The sequence below is a fragment of the Onychomys torridus genome, chromosome 6, assembly GCF_903995425.1.
Source record: "Onychomys torridus chromosome 6, mOncTor1.1, whole genome shotgun sequence".
In the NCBI taxonomy this organism is placed as follows: Eukaryota; Metazoa; Chordata; class Mammalia; order Rodentia; family Cricetidae; genus Onychomys; species Onychomys torridus.
In genome coordinates, this window is record NC_050448.1 from 63,409,823 (window position 1) to 63,437,580 (window position 27,758).

General features: G+C 34.9%; 1 protein-coding gene across 5 annotated transcripts in view; it reads left to right on the forward strand.

Annotated features, from left to right (window-relative positions):
- Lrba (LPS responsive beige-like anchor protein) overlaps positions 1 to 27,758 on the forward strand; it is a 578,506-nt gene that overhangs the window by 206,899 nt on the left and 343,849 nt on the right. For all 5 annotated transcript variants that reach the window (XM_036190835.1, XM_036190833.1, XM_036190836.1 and 2 more), the window contains one exon: positions 26,379 to 26,545. In XM_036190835.1, coding sequence (XP_036046728.1) covers positions 26,379 to 26,545 — 167 coding nt within the window. The remainder of the gene's footprint in view (positions 1 to 26,378; positions 26,546 to 27,758) is intronic.

Consider the following 27,758-nt stretch of genomic DNA (forward strand, 5'->3'; position numbering starts at 1 on the left):
ATCAGATAATACTTTGTGTACAGTGGAATGGCAATCAGGAAAGGATAGTAAAATATTTAAGATGACATGGAAATATTTGATACACTGATACTTGAATTACTCTTTTCTCTCAGCCATATATTTAGTCATCTTAGAAGTTCAGTCTTTGTTATTTTCCTTCAAATCATGCACTTGTCTCATTTCTCCTACCTCAGGTTCGATTACTATCCTATATCTTAGTACAGGAGCCTCCTGTTTCTACCCTTAACCCATTCTTATATTTTCTGTGTTCCAGCAAGAATGGTCCTAAAACATAAACTGTAACTTATTATGTGTTTTATGTAACTCTTTAGTTTTAAATCCATGCATTAAATAAAAAGTTTCAAGTGTTTACCATGGTTTTGAAGATCTGCTTGATCTGGTTCCCAAGTTTCCCATTTCATCTCCCATCTTTCTCCCTATGTATTTTTCTACAGTCACACTAACCTTTCAACACTTCCAGTATGCTGACTTCTTCCTCCCTCAGAGTCTCTGTAGTCTCATTATTTACAAGGTATTCTTTTTTTTTTTTCAGTGAAAAAAGTCCAAGTTTTTCCAAATGTGACATACATACCTGATTTCTAGGTATGTGTGTGCTTCTGATGAGAGATGGATGATCAGATATGCTAAAAGTTACATGTGTAATGTGTTAGTTGGTAATCAGAAGGATGGACAGAAAGTGCCCAGGAGAAAAACAAGTGAGTGCTATTTTTAATTGAATGATGGGAAGGCAGTTACTGAAGGTGGCTTGAAGGAATTTAAGGAGCAAGTCATGGAGGTCTGTGGAAGCACTATAAAGATTAAGGAATTGAGCCAGGCTGGTGAGTGCCTGGCTCACTTAGAATATGAGAAAATACTGGATTGGAGTGAATGAGAAGTGTGATTAGAAGGGAAGCAGATTAAAGCATTCATGTGGGTTCTTAAAATTGGGAAATCTGGGAGGTCTGTGAGCATGAAGGAACTTTTTAAATGGACCACACTCTGGTTTCTGTTTTAGGTAGAGAGTAGAGGGAGGGCCAGAGCAGAAATTACCCTAGAGTTTGAGATAAGAAAGAGTGTTGTGAATATAAGGAATGGGTCAATTTGAATGTGTCTTGTTTGTGATCACAGTAACAAAGGTATTATATTGAGAGAAAGTAGGAGATAAAGGCTCACTAGAAGGTTTTGATATGAGCAACTAAGTGAATGGAATTGCTCAAATGAAAGGTTATGAAGGAGCAGCTGAAGCCACAAACGTCAGGGCCAGTTTTGAACACATTAAATTGAAGTATCTATTAGATGTCCACATGGAGATGTCTATTAGTCAGCTGATGTATAAACTTGAAATTCATTGAACGTCTATGTTTGGAATACAGATTGTGCGATGCCATTATACTGTTAACATTTGAAGCCATGAGTCAGAATGAGATAACCACGTAGAAGATTGTAGATGACAGCTATGTTTTGGCTGAAAATGAGAAATGTTGATGCTTCTGTTTATGAAACTTTTGATAAGAATGATATACTATGCCAACTGATGCTGCCTCACCAAGTCAAAGCAGGGATGGCAGTTGCCTTCGGAAGGCATCTGTTCTGCACTCTGCTTGACCTTTATCAAGTCTCTGCCTCACAGTCTTCTACACTGCCACCCAGACATCTGCCTCTGCCCTGCTGCAGGACATTGTTCAGCCCTTTTCAGAACTCAGAGCTAACAACTTAAAATTAGTTGGGTTTTTTTTTTTTTTTTTTTTTTCCCTGCCCTGTTCTTGTAACATGTAGGAGTTGAAACCACCTTTTCTTTGCCTTTCTGTGGTTTTCTGGTCTTTGTAACATTTGGAGAATAGTTCAGTTAAATTTTTTAATGGACAACATGGCCAAATTCTAGAGAATTCTATCATATTTAAGATTATGGAATGCATTTTTTATTTAGTGGTTCTTTGGTTTTTACAAAGTCATAAGTAGTAGTTGGTGAGTGCTTGTGTGTCAGGAAACACTGTATTATATTGGCTGACTTCCACATCTTAGTTTGATATTTGAATATAGTGAAAAGATGATTATTTCTTCCTTGTTTTAATATTGCAAGTCAAGTGATTTCTGTGTATGGAGCAGTATACAGGAAATGCCTATACTATTCAAAGTCCCCTATTTGGCTATAAAAGTTTTCATCTGATTTAAATAATTAACCTAGGTAAATGGGAAAGAAAGTTTATTCTAGATTTCAGCAGACAATATTACTTACATAATCACTTTATTCTTTCAACATGACTTGTCGTCCATCCCATTCAAAGTAATTCATACTCTTCTGAGTGTCTGTGTCTGTGGTTTGCATTACTTACCTACACATTTTAATCTGTTCTTTACACCTTTAATGGCGCTTTCCACATGCCACTTATATGGTGCAGTATTAAAGGAGCTGGTGAGTCAGGCATCTTTGCTTTTATTAATACCTATCTCTGGGCATCTGTCATACATAGTTGAAGGTAAGATGAGAGGTTTTGATCAGTGGAGATGCAATGCTTTGCCTCACAACTTTAGGAAATAGCTTGAGTTATGTGTAATGTACTAATCCAGCTGTATGTAATACTTTGCAGTTACCTTTATTATTTGGTTAGAAGAAGCAAATGTGATTCTCTGTTTTGTTGGGCTTTATCCATCAGAGGTTGAAAAAAAAAAGGTAAAGGTCAGTTTCTCCTCTTTTTATACTCAGAAATTTGGAGAGTTGGATCTAAATTTTATTTTTAATTGTGTTTTATGAATAGCAAGAGACATTTTTCTGTGTAAGTATGAAATATGATGACACTTGTGGATTACTGCCAATGTAGCACTTGCGCGTTATCTATACATTGTTAAAAAGTTTCTATGTAAGATAATTATGCCATACTGCCTTTTTATTACAAATTTATTTTGTGTGTTTGTGTACATATGGGATGCACATTATCATGGTTTACATGTAATATATGGGGGCAGAGTACAACTGTTGGCGGTTAGTTCTCTCCTTTCACTGTGCAGCTCCCAGGAATTGAACTCAAGTCATCAGGCTTGGTGGCAAACACCTTTAACCTCTGAGCTATCTTGCCAATCCAAAAGAGATTTTAAAATGCAGTCTCATAAGTCCATTTACCACTTTTATCCACATTGAATCAATGGGTGCCATTTATTTAAATTTAGAGATCATTCAGTGGCAAATGCTATAATGAATATCAAATAAAAAACTCAGTAGAGGGTCTGGGGAGATAACTTCACAAACATATGCACTTGAGATTCATTCCCTGCCACTCATGTATAAAGCTGGGTGATGTGGCCCTGTGGCAAGTGTCTGTAATCCCAATTCTGGGAAGGTGAAGGCAGGCCGATCTGAGAACTCACTGGCCAGAGAGTCTAGCTGAATTGGTGGGAAGCTCTTGGTTCAGTGAAATATTCTCTCAAAAACTAAGGTAAAGAGCGGTTGAGGAAGACATCTAAAGTTAACCTCTGGCTTCTATATGAATGCGTGTGCACAGACACACACACACACACACACACACACACACACACACAGGCACACACACACACAATTCAGTAGATCTTGGTAGTTGATATTTTATATCCAACTACAGAAGAGAGTGCACTAATAAAACAGGTTACCAAAACATCTTCATATGTACGCTTGTGGTAGTAATAGGTACTCACACTGGATGACCCCACCTTGGAGTACTGGCAGTGGTCTAAAGGGTGCCTGACTGGTCTACTCTGGTGACCAATCTAGTGAATACCTTAACCATCGTCATACAGCCTTTGTCCAGTGACTGACAGAGACAGATACAGAGATCCACAGCCAGGTACCATGCTGAGCTCTGGGAATCTAATCGATGAGAGAGAGGAGGGATTCTGCAGGCTGGGGACATCAAGATCATGATGGGAAGATGTGCATAGATGACCAGCCACACTGGTAGAAGCCCATGAACTGTGGACTGGTAGCTGTGGAGCCCCCATGGGACTGGACTAGGCCCTCTGGATACGGAAGATGGTTGTTTGGCTTGAACTGTTTGGGGAGCACCCAGACAGGGGATCAGGATCTGTTCCTGGTGCATGGGCAGGCTTTTGGGAGCCTAGTGCCAGGTGTGTGATGTCTTGTGCAGCCTTGGTGCAGTGGGGTGGGACTTGGACCTGCTTAGTTAGGCTCAGCGTGCCAAACTCCGCTGACTCCTTATGGGAGACCTTGATTTGGGGGATGTAGGGTGGTTTTGGAGGGAGGAGGGGGGCGGTCTGTGAGTGGTATATAGAGTGAGTAGAAAATTTCTTAATAAATAAAAATTAAAAGAAAAAAAAAAAAGAGTTTAAACAGAACCAGGTGGTGGTGCATGCCTTTAGTCCCAGCACTCAGGAGGCATAGGCAGGAGAATCTCTGCCAAGGAGAGTTCCAGGACAGCCAGAACTGTTACACATTAGAAACTCAGTCTTGAAAAATAGTCAGACAAATGAATGAACAAACAAACAAACAAACAAACAATAATTTGAACAGAGGATAACATACTTCTTTCAGTGCAAGGATCTGATTCATATTGAACAAAATTGTTAGAGAATTTTTTTTGAGTGACAGTATGGATTGACTAGTAATTGGTAGGTGTGTAAGTGAGCTTGTTGTCCAAGTTCAACTAAAATCTATTACTTGAAAAGGCATCTTTTTCCCTTGGTGAACAATTTATTGTTAAAATTAAATGATTTTTTTTCGTTTCCTGCAGGAAATGATAGAATTATTTATTGGATTGCAATCTTGTCTTCTCTGGTTATGATCCTGAAAAAATAGTGACATAATACTGACTCAATTGGTCTCAGTTTCTAATGCAGCTTATTAAGTCATGTTATTGCATGGTATTGTTTACAAAATTGAACTGGGGAATATAACTTTAGAGTGAAAGTAGTGTGCCTCTTTTGGAATTATCATTTATTCATTTATTTTAACTCATAGATAAGACTAAGTGATGTATATTAAGGTTTGAATATATTTGTGGGAATAGCTAATTCAATCTAGTTAATATGTATTATCACCTCACCTGCTTATCGCTCTTCTGTGGTGAAAACACTGAGATTCTTCTATTCTCTTAGTAGTTCAATAATGCAGTATATTATTGGTGTGGTCATCATATGTAAACTAGACATTTAATATTGATTTTCTTTTATAACTGAATTTAAAGTTCAAAATTTAAGTTACATTAGAGCATCTAAAAAATGAGATGGTATTAGTAGATAAACCACCAAGATATAGCCTCTAGGCTGTCTGAAATTGGTACCTTAGGTCTAACTCTCTGCTTATGGTGATACACCAGTGCAAAAGTGGTGATTGTACACAAGTGCCTCCTTCCAGCTCATGTCAGCCTGGCTACTGACCCTAACCCTATCGCCTCTCTTCCAGCCCCTGTTATTATTTGTTACATTTTATACATAATGCTTTGACACTGTTGTGGTCCAACTTCCATTATTCTGGATATGTTTTATTTTCTTTTGTTGATTTTTTTTTTTTTTTTTTTTTTTTTTTTTTTTTTTTTTTTTTGAGACAGGGTTTCACGATGTAGCTCTGGCTGTTCTGGAGCTCACTATGTAGACCAGGCTGGCTTTGAACTCTCCTGCCTCTGCCTCCCAATTGCTGAGGTTAAAGTTGATAAGTGTATCCACAACTATTAATTTCTTACAATTTTGAAGGGAGTGAATTTTACCAAATTTGATCCTTTCTTTGATATACATGAGAATGCTATTTTTAAGTACAGCTCTTAAGAGTTATGTCTGAAAACTTAAACTCTTTGCATTTGACCTTTATGTTTTGTTGTGTTTACTATGTTATGTGTACACAGCAGCTTTGTTTTAACTACAGAAGAGCCCGTCTGTGTAAATAAATAGGTTATCATTGATCTCTGTCTTTATGAAGATGCTCAAATTAGCCAGTGTTTATATTACTGACTCAGAGCTGAGAATTTCAGTTTTATTGCGTGTTGAATTGGTTCTTTGCCATGATCCTAGGGTTGAACTTAGTGCTTTGTCCTGCTTGGGCAAGTATCCTGCTATACCCCTCCTTTTCAGTGTAACATATATTTATGTGATAGCTGCTTGGATTTAGTGGCGTAATATGTGATTTTATGCTGACATTCAAGAAAATATTTAGTTGTCAATAAGAGGACACTGGAGGTTTAGCTTGAAATACAATATTCTTCAGCCATGTGAGCTGGAACATTGAACTAAGCAGAGACTTAAAATGAAGCTGACAAACGATGCCCTCTTTTTCTCCTAATTAGTGAGTCTACACCTTCCCTCATGAGGATAGATTGGTATAGAGCAAAGCACTCATTTTTCAATGCCTAGTTTGGGCTCAAAGTAATTCACATGAATGTAGTATATATAGACTAATTGAAAAAGGTAGAATTAGGTAGATCATCTTCACTTGTGTTTAATACCTGTAATTAAGAGCTGGGCTAGAATACTGTTTTCACTGTGAGTAGGGAATGGTCTTAACATTTTTTTAAGTTAAACAGTACTTTAAAAAAAACAAAAAACAAAAAACAACCCAAACCTAGCATTTTTGAGGATCTTTCCCCGTATTGGCACACATTTATTGTCTAATGCTCCCAGAATCTCATCTCACTGCTCTCCACAACTTCAGACCTGAATACACAAAGTGCCAAACTGCACTTGTAATGTCTGGAAAGCATGTCCATATTGGGGACATTTCTGTAACTGTCTTCTGCCCTGCCATCTGTTCACTGCCTTCTCCCTGCTGAGCGAACGTCTCTCATATGCTTGTTTACAGATGATAGCTGTCACCAGGTTTCCTCTTTACTCTACATTGACTTCCTGCAAATTAGTTTTATTTTGCTTCCAAATATGTGTTTTACACTCTTTCTTTAACTTTAATCACTACATATATCGTCAATATTTCCTTCCTTTTACACACACACACACACACACACACACACACACACACACACACACACACACACACACACAAAGCCAGAATAGTCATTCTGAAATGTTAGCTTCTGTAGACCCCCCATGGAACAGTTTATTTCTTTTGTGTGTTTTAGTTTCTACTCTGTGACTTCTTGCATTACACCCAAGCCAGCACCTCTGCCCTTACATCTTGTCCGTCACTGATCTCTATATCTCTATCTGCTAGTCACAGCTACTCTGTATTTAGATTTATGTCAATCTCTGTGGAACCCAAACTAGTTTGAAATCTGCTATGTAGCCTAGACTGATTTTGATGTCATGATTCTCCTCCCTTTAATTCCCAAGTACTAGGATTGTATACATGGTTTACCAGATGTAGTTGGACCTTTTAGTATGAATTCTGTCTATGAACAATATGATATCTTTCTTTTTTGTCTGTGTGCCTTCAATTTTTTTCATCAATATTTTATAATTTTCAGCGTGGAGATCTTTCATCTTCTTACTTAAATTTATTCCTAAGTAGTTTGTTATTATAATTATTGTAAATAGGATCCTTGTTTGATTTTTTCAGATAGTTTGCTATTGTATGGACTTGCCACTGATTTCTAATACTGACTTTGTTCCCTGCATTTTTAATGAATTTATTATTTCTAACATGTTTTTATGCAGTCTTTGGAGTTTCTATGTACAATATATGACGTCAGATAAAGTTAATACTTGCCTTCTTTACAGTTTGGGTGCCTCTTATTTTGCTCTTTTGACTAGTGAGTATTATCAGTAATGTTTGGAGAGTGAGCATTCTTGTTTTACTTCAGATCTCAGAAGAAAACTTTTGAAGTTTTTTCCATTTGTTGTACCATTAGTGTGTGTTTGTTGTATATGGCCTGTGGTGGTTTGAATAAAAATGGCCTCCATAAGCTCATATTTTTGTATATTGGGTTTCCAGTTAGTGGAAGTGTTTGGGAAGGATTAGGAGGTGTGGCCCTGCTGGAAGAGGTGTGTCATTGGTGGTGGACTTTGAATATTAAAAAGCCTATGGCAAATCCAATTAGATCTCTCACTTTTCCTCCTACTTGAGAAAAATGATGTAAGTTTTTAGCTACTGCACTGGCACCATGCCTGCCTATCTTCTGTCATGCTCCTGCCATAATGATCATGGACTCTAACCCACTGGAATCATGAGCTCCCATATTAAATGTTTTCTTTTATAAATTCATAAGATTTATAAATTGTCTTGGTCATGGTGTTCTGCTTCAGCAATAGAAAAGCTACTGAGACATGGCCTTTATTACACTGAGATGCATCCATTGACCTGAGTTTTTAAGCATGGAATGGTGTGAATGTTGCAAAATGCTTTTTCATTTCAGTGTACATGTTGAAATTATCATATAGTTTTGTTATTAATTTAATAACATGATATATTTAGTTTAAGACCCAAATTTGTGAAATTTGGAGAAAATTAGGAAATATCTTCATTTCACGTTTTCACAAGATCTTTTGAATGAGACCTCAAAGTACATAACAAAAGCAAAAGTGCACAAATGAGATTCAATGAAACAAAAAAACTCCTGCAAGTTAAAAGAAAATAAAAAACTGAAGATATATGTTTGTATGCCACATATTGACTCTGTCAATACATCCAAGAATATATAAAAAACTTACAAGAAAACAAATAACCTCATTAAAAATAAGCAAACGAGGGGTAGGGAGATGTCTCAGTGAAAAGAAACACTTTTGTACAAGTGTGCAACTTCAGTTCAGACCTCTCACACCCACATCAAAGCTGGGTTTTGCCATATGGACCTATAATCCCAGTGATTGGGGGAGAAAAGATGGAGACAGTTGGCTTGTCTGCTAATCAGCCTAGCACTGTAGTTAAGAGTTTTCCTGCCTGGTCCACAGTCAGGACAAATCTCTCTCACCCGCCAGTCCCACAGTCGCTCAGACCCAACCAAGAAAGCACACAGAAACTTACATTGTTTACAAACTGTTTGGCTGTGGCAGGCTTCTTGTTATCTACTTTTTCTATCTTAAATTAACCCATTTCTGTTAGTCTATACTTTGCCACATGGCTTGTGGCTTACCAGTGTCTTTACATGTTGCTTCTCATGGCGGCGGCTGGCGGTGTCTCCCCCCAGCCTTCTACTTCCCAGAATCCTCTTCTCTCTTGTCCCGCCTATACTTCCTGCCTAGCCACTGGCCAATCAGAACTTTCTTTACACAGAGCGATATCCACAGCATAGCACAAAAAAGAGTTCCAGGTTTTAGGGAAAATCTTGTCTCAAGGGAATAAAGTAAAGACTGATAGTCACCTGATATTCCTCTGTGACCTTGGCATACATGTACATTGTCAAACATACTAAAACATGTGCATATATACATTCATACACCACATAGATGCATCATCACACACATTCTCTTTCTCCCTCTCGCTCTCCCTTTTCCTTTTTCTCTCTGTCTCAGGAAGCAAGCAAATAATTTAAAGTCTTTTCTTAAAAGAAGGCATACAGCTGGTATTGGTGGTGTATGCCTTTAATCCCATCACTCGGGAGATAGGGGCAGGTGAATCACTAATTTTGAGGCCAGCTTGTTCTACAAAATGAGTTTCAGGACAGATGAGGCTACACATGGACACCTTGTCTTGAATAACCAAAACCAACCAACCAACCAAACAAACAACAAACAAAAAAGCGTACAAGTGGCCAACATATATGTTTAAAATTTCCAGCATCCCTAGTTATCAGAGAAATTAAAACTGCAATGAAATATCATTGCATATCTACTAGGTTCACTCCTATCAAAAGGATAGATGTTGGTGAGGATGTGGAGAACCATCAACTGTTACAACTATTAATAGTATTTTAAATTACCACAACTATTAGGGATAATAGTTTAATGGGTCCTTCCAAACAAACAAACAAACAAACAACAACAAAATACCAATACCATATGATCTTTGATTCCCACTTCTAGGCATATTTCCAAAGAAATTAAAATTTGTGTGTCAGAGAGATATCTTTTTTTTTCTTTATCATTGTTCACAGAGCCAAAAAACTGAATCATCCTTGACTTAAGAGTCTAAATGGATAAAGGAAATATATAAAAAACCTATAACTGAGTACTATTCAATCATAAAAGGAGGAAATCCTTTCCTTTGTTAACAATGAAGATGAACATGGAGAACATTACACTTAGTAAAATTAGCCATTTGATCTTACTTATATGTGCCACTTTAGGAAGTTCAAATCATAGTAGAGTAGAGTGATGGTTACCAGAGGCTGTAGGGAAGAGTGAGCTCTGTTTCTGCATTGCCCAGTCAGGGAGTACAGTTAATAAAATATTAAATAGCTAGAAGACTGGATTTTAAATGCTTTCATTACCATGACAGATGATAGATACACTAATTACCTTGGTTTGATAATTTCATATTGTTTGCTTATATGGAAACTCTATATTTTACCCCCTAAATATGTTCAGTTATTTTTGTTCAATAGAAATGTAAAAAGTCATAATAGAACTCTATCACTACTCATTTAGTATGAAGAAAAGTAGGTCAAAATAGCTTTCACATTTCCGTGATTGATTGATTTCAAATTTTATCTTTAATTCTTTAATCAAACAAGTACTGGTTGTGTATGAAAATTATGGGATAGGAAATAGTACAGAATACAGATGGCACATTTTCAGAAATTTCAAAACTCCTTGTTGGCTACATGTTTTATATTTTTGGTTGTGAGGCTAGCCTTTAATGGCTGAGCCATCTCTCCAGCCCTTGGCTACATGTTTTAAGCTTCTCTTTGACTTTTTCTTAATTTTGAAAGAAGGGATTATAATGCTAAAGAAGGACACAATTTGAAAACATGTTCATGTACTATCCTTTCCAGCTTATTTGGAGAATATTGGATAAAGTTTGTTGAACTTTTTGAGTCTTAATTTCTTTAAAGTAGATATAATGAAACTTGAATGAATGATATATTGTGGAGTAAGATTATATGATATAATTAAAACATAAACTAAATTAAGTTAGTGATTATCATGATCATTACTGTTGTGACTTTTGTACATTTTAAAGGTGAGAGCCAGGGCTGAGCCTGCATTTGAGAAATTACTGCATACTGAAGGCAAGTCGTCCTGTCCATTTAGTATTAGCATTTAATGGTTATGTGCTCTTAGGTAGGTTTCAGCTTAAGTTAAGAAACTCATTCAGAGTCCTTTTAATAATTTTTGCCTCGTTATTTTTAATATTTTTGTAACAAAATGCCAACAGTAAATGTAATAAAATGGTTTAGAAAGCAGGAAAAACATTTCCAAGAATGAGTTTTATTGATTTTTTCTTAAACAATAAGTTTTCTAGTATTTCATTTCTAGTACATATAAGGCAATTCAAGTATGTAAGATTATTTCAAAGTGAAATAATTGAAATTGTATTGTCAACTCTATAAGTATCAAATGATTAGGGGTATTTTTTCTTAATTTCAAACCATTAGCTATAATAATTTAGGAAATTTAAATTTCACGTAATCTACCAATTCCTCAGTCCATTGGTACCATTGTCTTAGTCCTTAAGATGATTCGGTAAGACTATTTAATTTAAGTCAAGGAAAGCATTTCAGCTGACTTTTTAACAGCAGTAACCTTAGAGCATATATTTATCTCCTGATTTCTTCTATCATAGTGTGAAGAAGTGAATTATTGAAAAGATAAAAATAAATTTGTTTGCTTTCTGTCAGAGTTCATATTCATAGCCAGCCTTGATAGAAGACCAGAATGATTTAGACAAGTTTGCTTTGGAGATTCATAACATATGCTTGCTGGACAGAATTGAGTTATCTCTGCTCTGGAGAGTAAGTTATTGTAGCAGGGGCTGACAGAGATGAAGATAACTGAGGGAAATTCAATTACCTTTTAGTGTTTTTTTTCTAATGGGATTCTTAATGTGAAAAAGATCCTTAGATGATGCGCTGGTTACTCCTGAGCTGTGCCTTGATTCTGGCTTCCTGAATACTATAAACTTTTACGTTAGATAGACCTTCCTTAAGTGTAAAATAGGCAGTTGACTGTGTACAGTAGCCTTGATTGATACAGGCTTTTAAATTTTTTTACTTGACATCATTGATAATTTATATAATCCTTGACTATACCTGTGGTGTCTGGTGTTTTAAATAAGGCTATTATTTAATATGATAGCAGTATTCTCCTCTCTCCACTGGCCTTTCAGAAGTGTGTTGTAGCTTCTCACTGCTGGTCTGCTCACGCCTCTGTCAGTTATCTTGTGCTCTTTAAGCTGTTCAGCTGCTCAAGCATTTGCACTCTTGGCTTTGCGTTCTGCATTGATATCTTTATTCTTTCCCTGGATTCAAGTTTTCAGTGTCTTGGAATCTGGCTTTTTCTCTCCCTAGTCTTACAATAATTGTATTCAATTTGCTCTCTTTAGTACCCTTAGTGTCCTTAGATTCTTTTATTGTCCTCATTTCTCTTGACAGAATTTTACACTGATGTCACACCCTCCTCTTTCAAAGGTTTTATTTTGCCTTTACTTTCTTACCTGATGTTTTGTTAGTCCGTTTTTCATTTCTCATGGTTCTCAGTTTCTTATTCCTTTGATCAAAAAAGTGTAGGTCTCTGACACAAATACTAGAACAGTTTTAACCTTTGTATTTTGTTTTGACAGTTCAGTTAATGTTAGGAATACTTAAAACTTCTAGATAGAAAACATTAAATATCTATGTGAAATTTCAGTTGATTTAATTTATCTAGATGATTAGGAAAGAAAGAATTACAAACAGCATACCGTAAAACTCTCCTTTTAATCTCTTTTAAGAGTCTTCTACCCTTACAGATAGTCATTTTCACTTATTAATCTTTTCAGAATTTCTTTATGAAAATACACTCAAACATAAATATCTATTTTATTCTCTTTATAAATGAAGGCATATTACAAATATTATTCTATAGTGTTAATCAGTTCTTGGAACTCAGTATTTTTTTAAACATGTTTATATATGAAACAATAAAGTGTGAGGGACTCTTTCCTAATAATCTCTGTGAACCTTTGAAAATTTGTCTTGTTCTATAGCCTTAATTAAAAGAAATTATTATGGATAACTTTTAAGAGTTTGTTCTCTCCTTCCATTCCTGGTTCCATGATCCAACTCAAATCATCAGGCTTTCCTGACAAGCACTTTCACACTGAGTTATCTTGGTGGCCTTTGCTTTACATTTCTTGGATTTAGTTTTAATGCTATTCTTATGTGTTTGTGCTTAATGAGTCAGTTTGGTTTTTTTTTTTTTTAAGTTCTTGTGTTTAGTACAGCTTGTTATAGTTTTTGTTGTTATCTTGCAGAAACTTTCATTTTTTGAAAACTAGATCTTATATAGCCCACGGTGTCCTCAAATTTGTTATGTAAGAAGGATGACCTTGAACTTTTCATTCTCTTGGCTTTGGATTTTGTTGATGTGTGCCAACACAGATAGCCATTATGCTGAAGAAATATTTAAAAAGTGATTTTTGTCATTGATTGTATATGTGTTTTACTTTTATAGTATCTAGATTTTCGGTTATTGTTTGAAAGGGTAATGTACACATAAAGAAATTCTTTGTTTTGCTCAACATTTTTATGTTTAAAGGTTTTACTGATATATTTAGAATTTATGTTAGAATACATTGTGTTATGAATTTGATTTATTTTATACGTCTGCTTGGGTTTCCCTATAATATCTACTATATATTCCCAGTTTCTCCCTCCGATCTGACATGCTGCTTCTATGATATAGTTAATGCCTCCATGTTTTAAGCTCTGTTTGTAGATACCTTCTTTCTATTATTAATTTGTATGTGTTTCCATGTACTGATGTTGAAGTATTTTGGTTTTTGAAGCATTATAATGTATTCTAATGTAAGTAGGAATGTGCATCTCTTCTCTCTCGTTGCCCTATTCAATTTTGTTCAGAGTTACAGTATCATTAATATAATACTAGATTTGCTTTGTCTGGTTCTGTTTTGTTTCTTTAGGCTTTTTATGGTATATGGTCATGTCTATATATACTATAATATCTTTCTACTTTTATTTATCTGATAGAATTTGCTCTTGTTAATAAAATGTAAAAAACTAATGGAAGGCATTTGTTGTTGATATCGGAGAAATGTGCCTTTTTTTCCTCCAACTTAGTATGATGCAACCATGAGCTAAAGTAGATATAGTTATTTTTGTTCATGGAAGGTTAAAAAATTCATTTTTCCTCTTTGTGATCAGGAGCAGGTAGTATTAGTATATTGTCTTTTAAAATATTTGGTGTAATTTCTCCTTAAAATAGTTGATTACCATGTGCATATTTTCAAAAATATGTGAATAGAGTTTCCCAACTATCTTGGTGTAAAAATTACATTTGTTGTGTTTGCTTTTTAACCCTTTTATTAGTTTAGAAGAAGTTAAATAGTTTAAAATTTGGAAATACATTCCTTATTTTAAATGTCTACCTACCTACGAAATAACTCAGAGTATTGCCTTCAGTTTTTTATTTTAAAATTCCCATCCAATTTCCATTCATGTAATGTAGGATAGATCTCTTAAGTTGAGTTTTTTTTCTTTTTCCTATATAGCCAACTTTATTTCAGTTATTACATTAGTTTGCTACAATAAGATATTTTTTATAATAGATGATTCTGACTATGGTTTCACAATTTATGTATTAAATCAATACTAAAATCTTTTAGTGTGAGTATGATTTTCTGTCTTAGAACATAAGTTTTGTAGTTATTGATAAAGTAAATCAAGAGAAGGTAGTAATTCTCAAGGGTTGTTGCATGCCATTTGATATGATTCACTAATCAAATCTCACTTGAGATCAGTACAAGTTACATCTTTTGATTTGGAACAATATCCAAATATAAACCAGTTGACCAGTGTGGTCATGCTACTTTGTGGTTGATTTGGTTTTAGTTGTCTGAGAGATGCTGTAGGTGTGTTCATGCTACTTTGTATTTGTTTTCAGATTTCTAAATCTATTTATTGGTTTCTTTATGATTATTATATGAATTAAAACGATTACTTTGAAAAATAAAATCCAGGCCAGGCAGTAGTAGCACATGCCTTTAAGTCCAGCATTCAGGAGGCAGAGGCAGGTGGATCTCTGTAGGCCAAAGGTGGATGCCCCAACATTACAGAGGAACCTTGGATGACTGTCCAGGCAGCCAGCTGTTTCTTTCATTTCTCACATTTTCTGAAAGAAGCTTGTTTGCATTTCCTGTTTTCTTAGGTAATATCATTTCCTTCTTGGGTCTTTGATGGAGTTGAAGTCTAGATACTTATAGTTTTCCTTATTACAGACTCAGAAAAGAAACTCGCTAAGAGATGTAATGTATATAGGGTTGAAACACATTAAAAGATAATTTTAGTAATGCAAGTTAGGATAGAATACTTTCTATTAGGTACAAGACTTTGAACATACCCAGATAAGATAGGTAATAAAGTATTTGTTAAATGCAAATGGACTAGATATGGTTGATGTATTTATTTCCTATTTATTGTATATAGTTATTATACTTAGTGTATATAGTTTTCTTAAATTAGTTATAACCTTTTTTTTATTTTAGACAAAAAGGGGGAAATGTGGTGGTATTTTGTTCGTGATATAACAAAGCTTGCCTGAAGATCAGAGTGCGGAACTAAGCCACTAGTTAGCCATAGAGGCCAGGCAGTGGTAACATACATCTTTAATCCCACCACTCAAGAGGCAGAGATAGATGGATCTCTGTGAGTTCAGGCCAACCTGGGCTACACAAGATTGATCCAGTATAAAAGAGAAACAGAACCAGGCAGTGATGATTTGCATGAATTCTAAATGGTCTTTTAATAAAAATCCAGATCCAGATATTGGGCTAAATGCTAAAAGATCAGAGAGACAAAGCAACAAGCCACAGCTATTTCTTACCTCGCCAACTCCAAGAATCCTCTGACTGAATGCTCCTGAGTCCTTAGCTGAAAGGTCCTTCTAGTTCCTGTCTCCTCACACCTTATATGCCTCACACCCAGACATTTCACTTCCTATCTCAACCTTTCTAATGCTGCGATTCATGGTTTGTGTGCTTCCCAAACAGTGGAGTTAAAGGTGTGTGCCACCACTGCCTGACTGTGTTTCTCTTCTAGGCAGGATCAATCTCATATAGCCCAGTGTAACCTTGAGCTCACAGAGATTCAGAGATATCTCTACCTCTTGAGTGCTAGGATTAAAGGTGTGTGCTACCACTGCCTGACTTCCATGTTTAATCTAGTGGCTGGCTCTGTACTCTGATCTTCAAATTTTAATAGAGTACAACAAAATACACACCTTTGATCCCAGCCCTCAGGATCTCATGCTTTTAATCCTAGCACTAGGGAGGTGGAGGTAGGAGATAATATGGCTGGGTGAAGAGAGGAATATAAGGTGGGAGGAGACAGGAGCTCAGCTCTCATGGTTGAGGATTTTGTAAAGATAAGAACTAGTGTCCGGCTACTCTGCTTCTCTGCTCTTTCGACTTTCACCCTGATATCTGGTTTTTTATTGATAAGACCAATTAGAATTCATGTTACAGATCTCTGTGAGTTGGGAGCCAGCCTGGTCTACAAAGCGAGTTCTAGGACATTCTGGGCTGTTACACAGAGAAACCTTTACTTGGTTGTTGGTGGGGGAATCCAAGTACTTCTCATAGAGTTAACCTTGGAAGCTCTAACTTAAAAGAACAGAAACAAAACCAAATCAAAAAACAAATCATGAAAAACTCAGGTAAGAAGAAAAGCTTTTCAATTGTCAAGTGTTGTGGAAAGAGAATACTTCTGACATTTTCCCCCTTTCATGCTTTACAAGATAGTTTGGTATTAATCTTTCAGCATTTTATTGTGAATATCTACAATATGTAGGCTTGTATGTATTGTATGTATGCTTATATGTATGTATTTTTGTAATTTGAGACCATAACCTTGTGAAATTCACACAAATATCTCCTTAAAATCTTGCGTATGATTTCACAGGTGCTTGCTGGAGTGTGTTCTACATAGTGCCTGTGTTTTGCTGAGCCTTGGCTCTTCTCACAGCCTAATGGGAGAAGTCGCTGGAGGCTAATTGCTTGTCATTGTTACTTCTTTTGTTACACACACCACAGTTTCAAATTGCAGAGTATATTGTTCTTTTTGGACACCTTTTAAATATTACTTTTAATCATTTAATAAATGTCTTGGGAGTGCTAATATCTTTTCAAAGAAATGGATTTCATATACTCTTCGACTCTTAATTTCAGCATCTAATATAGCACTAGAATATAGGAAGTTTTTAATACAGAATAGCCAAATGAAAGATTATTTACATAATAAAATGTATAATTTAGGATTAGTATTTTTTGAGTAGTCAAAATTTTCAAATGTGGAATTTTAATTTTTATTAAAATTAATTGCCACACCTATAATTTAGTAGTTCAAATATTGATCTTGTATTATATACTTAGATTTTTCTTTGGATTAAATGTTGCTTTTGATATGATGGTGAACGTTTATCTAAACACGCTATAAACCACCTTTTCTTTTGCTGAACAAACTTTTATTTTGTAGCATTTATATTATGAGACAGAGTAGCAAGGATTTATAATATTTAATTATACAAGAGTACTAAAATTGTTATTGTAGTCTTTAATGTATTATAGAAAGCAGAAATTCAGGACTATAGTGCTGAGATTTAGTCCTGATCTGCCACAGTTAACTGTGTGCTATCGAATAGGATAGTTCCGTTATCTCCTGCAATGTGGGACTCCATAAAGGTCCTTGACTTAGTCAAAATATGGTACTTACATTTAATGTAGATTGACCTGTAGTTACCTAGGTCTTCTTGGGTAACTATTGCACAGATCATGTACATATTTTTTTAGGGCACACTTATGTATACTATAAAAAGCTATCATCTTTTAGAGCTCTTTATGAAAAAAGAACTGTAATTGGGGACAAAAAACAAATATGTAAATGCAAACTAGTCCCAGCACTTGGGAGTAAGCAGGATCTTTGAGTTCAAGGCCAGCCGTTCTTGTAGTGAGTTCCAGTCCAGCCAAGGTTATATATTGAAAACCTGACTCAATTTTTGTCTCATACTGCATTGTTTGTAATTTGTACCTGACTGGTCCTTTGTATATTATGGTATCCAGTTTTATGTTTTATGGGTTGTGTGTGTGCATTCATACATGTGTGTATGCATGTGTGTGTGCTCATTGAGATCTTTGGCTACCGTAATACTGCAACAGTACACACAGATGTGCAAGAATCTCTGTGGTATGCACAGTTAGAGACCTTTTTCTCTAATGCCCAAAAGTAGTATAAATTGTTCGTATAGTAGTTCTATCTGCAGTTTTATGAGAAAATTCTATATTGATTTCCATAGTGGCTACATCAGTTCCACCATCAGTCTATAAAGATTCCTCCTTGCATCCTAAACATATGGAAAAATGTTCAACATCCATAGCCATCAGGGAAATGCAAACAAAACAACTCTCAGATTCAATCTCCCTCAGTGGAAATGGCTATTATTAATATATGTCCATGAGAATCAAAGAACTTACAGCAGTATAACAGTTGGAGGTAGATATACAAATTCACTTAACATTTCATACATCAAATAACTTATTCAAACTTCTGAGGAATATTTCCTTTAAGAAGGAAATGGCTAAAACATTTACTTAAGGAAAGTACGAATGTATTTAAATGGGAGAGGTCTGGCTGCTATTTAATAGGCAGGATGTTTGGGACAGGATCTAGCTATACAGACCACACTGGCCTGGAACCAGCCATTAGCCCAGCTTGGCCCCTCAGTGCTCGGATTGTAGCATGAACCACTAATCACATGATTCCATGTCTATTCTCCACACTTAGCTTTGCTCCCCCTTGCTGTTTTATTTTGTTATATTTTATTTGTTCTATCTTGAGTAATGGCTTCTTGGTGAATACTTGTTTCTTCTTTAACTCTATCTAATTCATAAGGGTTTTCCCTTTCCCTGCATACTATACTGATCCCTCTCTGAGGAAGTTTGATAGAGTTATTTTTATCTCTGATTGTAAAGCTGTGTTTACTCAGTTCCATTGAGAGGCTTGAAGAAAAGGACTGTTCACTGTGTATTCTGGAACATAGAGTAAATGTAGGAAGCTGTTACTTTACAAAGACAGTGTTCTCTTAATTTTGTTTCTATTATTTGGTCCTCCAAAAAAATCTTGTTAAATTATCTAATGCTTTAGATGAGGCAGCTGAGACACAAGATTTTTGTATAACTTGTCCCATTTTGAAGATTTCAGATCTAAAATTTGAGCTATCTGACTATAGCTATTATGCATTTAAGTATTGATTTAAAGTTATTAATAAACCTGTATCAGTTATTTTCCATTCTGCTTCTTTTTAACTGCTTTTGTTTTGCAGTTGGCTGTGAGTTACCCATTTGTAGTTGTAAATATATTTACTCATTTATCCAGGAGATCTTTCCAAGTTAAGTAAATGACCATTGTTTTGTATGTTTTAAAATCATATTATGATTTTTAAAAGCTTTTTAAAAATTAAGTCCTACTTATTGTTTAAATTCTGTCAGTTTTGTTGAACATGGATACCCAACACCTTTTACTTAATTTTCTAAATAGATAGATGTATTGCCAGCATTGTTAATGGATCTATCTTGCCTTTTTGTATAATGTTTGGACATTTATCTCAAATTTGATGGTTTAAAGAATATTAATTGGTACTCTAGTAAGTAATAAAATAATAAAACGGTATTGTGTATACATTGGAAAGTATGTGCAAACTTCAGGCTGCTTGGTGTAGACTTGTTTTTACAAATATATATAAGGCATTCTAATACAAGCTCTTATGAGAAACCTTATAGGTTTCAAACCTGTGTTAATCTTTAAATCATTTAATATTATTGGGGACTGCAGTTTGTAGAGATAAGGCCCCAGAACACATTGCACCTAGTCCATTAAAAGAAGAAGAAATGGGAGAGATACTTTGATAAGTGTCCTGCCTGTTTTAACCTTGAATGCTATTATGGGGTGGGCTGGGAAGGGGGGATGGTGCTATATCTATTTCATTGGCTTAGACTTTTTCCTGCTGAGAGAAATCAATACTTTGAGGCGTTGCATGACAGAGAAATCACTTCAGAATTAAAGGTGGCTGTCACACATTATCACTGGTTGACTTTTGTTTGCTGTGGAGGGTCTGAAGCTTTCATTTTTCTCAGTCTTTTTCAGGACTCTAAGGTTTCTGTAGGTAGCATTAATTTCTTTTTTAAGATCAGTCTTTAATTCTGGGGTGAGTGATAAAGCACAGAGACCTCCAAAAGTAAATTATTGAGAAACTTCTTTATTTGTTGAACTTTCCATGGTTTTCCTTTTCAACAGTTTTCCGTAATTTATAGTAGAAGTGATTTTGAGACAATTGAGAAGTAACATTCTTAAAACTGTTTTGCAGAAGCCATGCTTCCCTAATTAAAATTCCAGTAATCTGGGTGTAGCACTTACAGTGAAGAAGGTAGAACTGTGTGTTCTGACACGGAATGAAATACTCATTCCATGAACGTAGAAAACAGTGGTTATAAGCTCTTCTTTTAGTTCCTGGATCATTGTTCGGTTTTCTGTCTAAAGGCAATTTTTTTTCTAGTACTTAAATTTTAAACCCTAAATTATGAAACCAGTTCATTTATATTGTTAACTTTCATATTAAATTAGGAAAAGGATTCTGGTATATTTTGAGACAGTTTTGGTTTCAGAATTTTAAATTTTTTTGTTTTAAAATAATCACTAGATTAGTTACCTTGTGTCAAATAAAACATGGTATTCTAGAAACCTAATGCTTGAAACCTTGCAAGTCTGGCATCCTTAGTTTAGCTGAGTTTCTTGATTTTAAAAGACAGTGTTTATGAGGCCTCTTCCTTGGCAGCTGTTAGAACTCTTTTCTGATTTAAGATAACCATGGTTCTAATCTCAGTCTCCCTTCCACCCTTCTTCTCACCTCTTCCTTCCCTTTTAATGGGTGGAGGACATTTTCTGATTTCTGTAGAATGTGTCGAACTGTTTCTCTGTTTTTCTTTGTTGCTCTTGTTTTTGAATTGGGGTCTTCTGTGTAGCCCTAGCTGGTCTGGAACTCACCACAGAGACCAGCTGGCCACAGAACTGCCACAGTCCTCCAGCTTCTGTGTCTGCAGTACTGGAATTATAGGCCCAAGCCATTAGGCCCGGCACTCCATTTTCAATATTAATAATTTATAGATCCTTTTCCTGTTCTTGAACATTCTGGCTATATATTTTAATGATGTTGGAACTGTTGTTAGAGAACAAAGAATAAATTCTTATTGAATTTTTTCTGTGAAAAAAATTTCTGCATACTTTTAAATAATTGTACCTTTTATTATCTTTCATAGATTAGGCCATTTATGTTTAATAGACATTTAGATCACTGATCTCAATTCTCTACTTTTCTAATATATTTAAGATACAAGTTTTCCTTTAAGTTCTGCTGTAGCTGATTTTATATTTTTTCTAATTTTCATTGATTTTTAGGTTAATCTGGGGGGAGTTTCTTAATTCCCAATTATGTAGGAGCTTTTTAAAAGGATATTCTTTCACCTTAGACAATAACCAATGATTCAAAAGATTTGGTATTTCTAGATCTTTCTCTGCATACCTTTTTCTCTAGTAACTTGTCCTTCACAGTCTTCTGAATAGACTTTTTAAATTCAAATTAACTTATTTGTGCATGTGAATAGCAATGTTACAGTTAGAGCACAACTTGTAGAAGTTGTTTCTCTTATTCTACCATGTAGGTCCTTGAGATTAAATCCAGGTTGTCAGGTTTGTACCCTTGCAGCCATCTCATTAGCCCCAAATCGACTCAGTAATCTGCATTTGTCTAAATATTGGGTACAAAGACATACATTAGGGTATTGTATGACATGGCTGAATTTATAGGTTATGTGTTCTAGGTAATACATTGTGATCATGTGCTACTGGGGGAACCCAGTAGGAGAGTGCTTGCCTAGCACATGTTTCATCTCAGTACCACAACACAACACAAGAAAACAATACAAAACTATGTTTTGAGTTTTTTGGCAATCATGTACTTTTGGGGGTTGAGGATAGAGTATATAAATGTATTTATACTATAAAAAAATGTCTTTTAGAAAAAAATCCAGTGGTTGTTCATAAGAAGCTATCTAGATTATTTCTAACTCTTAATTTTGAACTAATTAAAATCTCTAGATTCACATTAGAAAATGTGAAATAAGTAGGTTATTACCTGAGGAAAATTGATGCAACATGTTACTGAATATAAAAAAGCTTCCTATTGTAATGACATGTTTAAGATGAGGGTGTTTAGTTCAGCTTTCTATAGTTCACTGTTGGGTGTTTAGTGTTTAGGTGAAGATCATCCTTATGGTAGTTATGTGGGCTCAAATTTTGAATAAACATTTCAGCTATGAAAAATTGAAAGATAGGTCTAATTGATGATAACAGTTGATGTAAGCCATGGATGGTTCGATGGGAACATTTGAAAAAACTTTGGTAAATATACAAGAAATTCATAATAGAGAGAGCTGTTAGAGAGAGAAGGTCAGTTTAGTGCCAGGAGGAAACCAGAATTGACTGTTTGAGTTTCAGGTTGCTCCTCTCTGAATTTCCATGCAAAGGGCAAATAGTGGAATAGGATATTGTCATGCATTCCACATGAAAAAAATTTAGTCAGTATTTTCTATTCTCTCTGCTTCTTCATTGAGAGAGCCAGTGTAGGAACTTACATTACAGTGGCCATTCTAAGTTGTTTTCCTATTCCATTATAACTGACTTATTTGCTATAATTAAATTAAGTCTAAGAAGCAAGCTTATTTTATTTTTCTTTATTAATTCCACAGTAACAAATGTTAAGTTCCTTTAATAGTCTTCAAATGCAAATTGAATTATTTAGTTTTCAAGGCAATCTGTTTTGTTTTTGCATTCAGATACTTTTGTACTATTGTAGTGATGTTGCATTATTTAGTTGTGTGATATTTATTAAGTCCAGAAAAGCAGAGGTAATGTGTAGTAAAATGTTCTGCCTAAAATAATACTGAAGGAGGATTTTAGAGCTACTCTTTATTTTTTATGTCCTAAATTACATTGTCAGTTGAACTTTAGGGGTAGAGTATCAGGGGTAACTCTAGTCAACCTTTAAACACAGATACATGTATTCCTCCAATACATGTGTGCCACTCAAGTATTTCTCCTATGCACCTGACTGAATAATATAAACTATTATTGGTATTTGATGGGAATATCTTCAATTTACACTATTAAGATATTTTTAAGAACAGAGACAAGTTCATTATGTATGTTTTAGATACATTCTTATTTGGTTTCCTTTTATCATGTTTTAAGTTCAAATGTGACTGTAGTGTTCTACAAGGAGACAGAGATTGATAATCAGGAAAGAATGGTCCTTTAATGTGATTTATATCTATAGATTTTATGTCAGATATGAAAAGTTGCCTTTTAAATTGTAAAGGAAGATCCATTAAAGAACACTTTAAACCATTTTACTATCTAGCTTACCTTGAGTACTTGTTTTTAGAAATGCCTTTTCAGCAAACTTTGGTAGACTAGCAAATGTTTATTGTTCAACTATTTATAAAAAATAGAAATAGTCTCTTTAGTAAGGTCTTGCTACAAGTAAGGGCACTTTTAGTTGTGTTTAATATGAAGAAATGCAGTGTTTATGGGAGTATAGTGACCATTGGTTTCTCTAACTTTCACCCATGATTTGAATTTCCTTTCATCGGCTAAAGTTAGAAATAGGCATACAGTGTGGATTTAGTAAATCAGGATACCCTGTATATAAAGATCTCTGTATACTTAGACTGTTCTTTTATCTGTAGGTTAGCTTCTTAGCTCTTGTGTGGATCTCTGAAAATGTCACTATCAAGTGACATTTGTAACAATAAAATAATGCCCTTTTTCATTTAAGCTGCTATCAATTCAGATATTTAAAAAATATTTTTCCTTCTGTTTGTTCAAATCAAGATTTATAGAAGTGTCTCCTCCTGTGAGTTCTTTATCACAGTCCTTCAACAGATATAAAATGTGATATTTGTATCTGATTTGCTCTAACCTACTTCCTAATATATCTTACAGTCTCTACATCAGCACTTCCATAATATAACATAATTTTTAAATCTGATTTTAATATTTATCTTATTAATTATATAGCAATATTTAAAATTTTTAGCAGTAGTTAACTAAAATTGAATATTTTTTTCCAAACTAATTATTTGTTTTTATGTTCAGATATTTTTTTACTCATGTTGTGATGTTTATATCTAGTTTATATGACATTTAAAGTTGAAAAATAGAGTGATGTGAAGCAGGGTATTCAACCCACGATAAAATAAAATGAAAGCATGCTTTTGGGTTTGTACTCAAGTGTTGTCTAGGATGCGCCCTCCCCTTGCAGACTGCCCAGAATCTTTGAATGTTTCTTCCTCTTCCTAATTGGTCCCTTTTCATATCTTGCCGGCTGCTCTCTTCTCCTAGTGAACTTCATGGAGTTGTTTCCAGGACCATGGACATCTTTCCAATGGCCACACCAGAGAAGAAAACATTTTTTCCCTCCTCTAGCAACCATTAGTTGCTTATAAATCCTCAGGAAAGGGTTCAGTCTAGTGAATCAGTCCTGTATGACAGGATATTGAAGGACACAGTCTTGCCCAGGTAACCACAGCTGCTGAGTTCAGAGTTAACAGCCATGTCATCCTAAAGAACAGGGTCCCAGAGCACTCTACTTTCTTCCATGACGTTCACTAAGCCTCTGAGGTGATGATAGAAATGTCCTCTCTATGGCTAAACATTCAGCAGTCGCTTGTTCTTGAGTGATAGATTCTTGGAATTAAAGTAATTCTCTCATTTAGCAAATTTAAACCTAAAAGGGAAGTTTAAACCCAGAGAAATTAAGGAATTGGCCAATACTATCAAGAAACATTAGCCAGATGCTAGAGTAATCTGGTTTATTTTGACTCATAGTGATCCCCCCCCCCACTTTGGTTTTTTGAGACAGGGTTTCTCTGTGTAGCCCTGGCTGTCCTGGAACTCACTCTGTAGTCCAGGCTGGCCTCAGTTCACAGAGATCTGCCTGGCTCTGCCTCCTGAGTGCTGGGATTAAAGGGGCGTGCCACCACTGCCTGGCTCAGTGATTTTTTTTTTCTATTTTCACTCTGAATTTCATAATTTCTTTCAATTTAAATAATCGCTGAAAAACACTTTAACTTGTATTTTTTTCTTGCGTCAAAATATATTTGTTCTCTATTTTTGTTTTTTTGTTTCTGCTTTAAAGGTTCGTTTTCTTCTCTTGCATAAGTAACTTACCTCCTCAAAATCATCCATTGTTAAATTCAGGCTTTGATTCTTTATGAAATGATGCATTACACATACAGTTTTTTTTTCTTTATGCACGTGAATAACCTCTGTCTCTTCTAGTTTTTCTACTTCCCTTTCTGCTAATGGTCCCTGAGCCTTAAGTTGGGATGGGCATGATATGATTTGTGGCTGACACTTATTATCTGTACTTTGATCAGTTGTGAGTTTCTGCATTAACCATTGTCCACTGCACAAAGAAACTTCTCTGAGGTCTAATACTTGGACTACTTGAAGTATAAGATATGAATTTAGAGGGCAGTTTGATACTAATCCATTTAGCAGAATAATAGGAGTAGGTTCACCCCTGGGGTCTGTGAGTTCCCCCAACCATGGTTTCTAGGCCTTGATTTACATTATTGGGGCTGTTTCCTCTTGTGGCACAGGCCATAAATCCAATCAGAAAGTGGTACTTAACCCAATCACTAGATATGTTTTGTCATTCTGGACTTTATTGTAATTCAAGATGAGTAAATCTGTTGATGATTTATCTCTTAGGACCTACTTAGCACCTTTTGTTGCTAGGAAAGCTAGTCAGTAGAAAGGACGCTTTCTGGTCAGTCAGTACCAACTTGATTTCTCTATGGCATGTGATCAAAGTGGGCAGTGTCTTCAGCAATAGGGCCTTAATATTAAGTTCAGTACCAATTGTTGTTTTGGAGGTCTCCAGGTAACCTATGCATGACTAACAACTTACCTGCCATTGGGCTTTTTATTTGGTACTTTATGACTTTGTGGAATTAACTTCAAGTCAACCTCACCTTATTCTGGCTGTAATGCAGGGCTCAGCTTTCACATATTTTGCTGTTTATCACTGATACCATTACTGTTTAGCTGCTAATAGCTTCAGAGTATCTTATTATTGACTTTAGAAAACTAAATTAATCAATGTTTAATGAGTTATAAATTAGCTTTAAAGTTTTGGTTGGTTCGATTCCTTCTAAAAAATTGTTTCATGATACATTTTTAGTTATTTTCACCCACATTTTTATAGTTAATTAATTAATAAATCTTTCTCTCCTCCCCTTCTAGTCATTGTGTGCTCAATATTCTGCAGACAAACGTGAAGAAGAGAAGATGTGTGATCATTTGATAAGAGCAGCTAAATACCGAGACCATGTGACAGCAACTCAGTTCATCCAGAAAGTTGTCAACCTTCTCACAGACAAGCATGGAGCCTGGGGAGGGTCTACAGTGAGGTAGGCAATCCTGCAGGCGGCCCCTCCTCTACACAGCCTAGGGTTAATAAATGGCTTTGAATGGGAACATGGCTAAATGAAGAACACAATCAAGTTTATGTCTTTACTTTCAATTTAACTCATAGAAAGTTACATGGGTATCTTTATAGATCTTTTTAGGTACTAGTTCTTTCAAATTATTTTTAAAGAGAATTTGTTCATCTTCACTCATCTTACAGTGAATTGGTTAGAGAAACAATTGTTATATTGATTCCATAGAATCTCCTGAAATACATTATTTTTAAAATAATTTCATATTTAACATATGTATCTCATAGACATAGAATCTAGTTTAGAACTTTTCCCATAATAATTTTGACATTTTTTTCAAGTTAACTCAAAAAGTTTGAATTGAAGGCCACTTGTAAGATTGCTTGCAAGTGTTCAATAACATCAAAGAGGTATATAACTTTTGGTCAACTCAGTATGTACCAGATTTATGATAGTAACCATGTTTGTTTCTTTTTCAATTCTACTCCAGTTGACTTGATGGGATAGTGGCCATGAAATGCCTGTAACACCTTATACAGTCTAAGGTGGTGGCCTCCCACCCCTCACTCTGTGTGCCGTGTCAGCAAAGGTCATAGAGTTCTGTGGTGCTTTAATGCTGCATATTTGATAAGCTCATTTTCATACAAGGTACTGAGTAAATTAGTGTAGTCTTTTGATGTGCATGATACATAGTGTGAACTGAACATATATTTCTTAAAATTTTTCTCTTTATTTTTTTCCCCTGAAAGAAACTGTAAAAACTGAAAAAAATTGGTGTGTGTATTAGGGGTAACTTTACACTATTTCAGAGGTCAGTATTATCAGGAGTCCAAGTTCCTTTCTAGTGATAGCTATTAATTTGTTTAGTACTGTCAGAACCAAATATTTCTCAAATGATTTATTTGTAACAAAGTATCTTGAAAAGATAAATGTAGAATGTATTTATCTGAATTTATTACTCATTTATAATAGAGTTGCTATACAGCTAGACACTAGTTAAGTAAATTTTCAAATTTTAATGTACCTGAGAATCCAAAGAAATAAACAATTTTAGTGTTTTCTTGTCAAATAAGAATAGCTATTATATTCTTCACTTTTGAGTAAATGCATTTTTAACTAAGTATAGTAACAAAAGATATATTATTAAAAAGAAAATTTACATCAGTGAATTGATAGCTTTCTC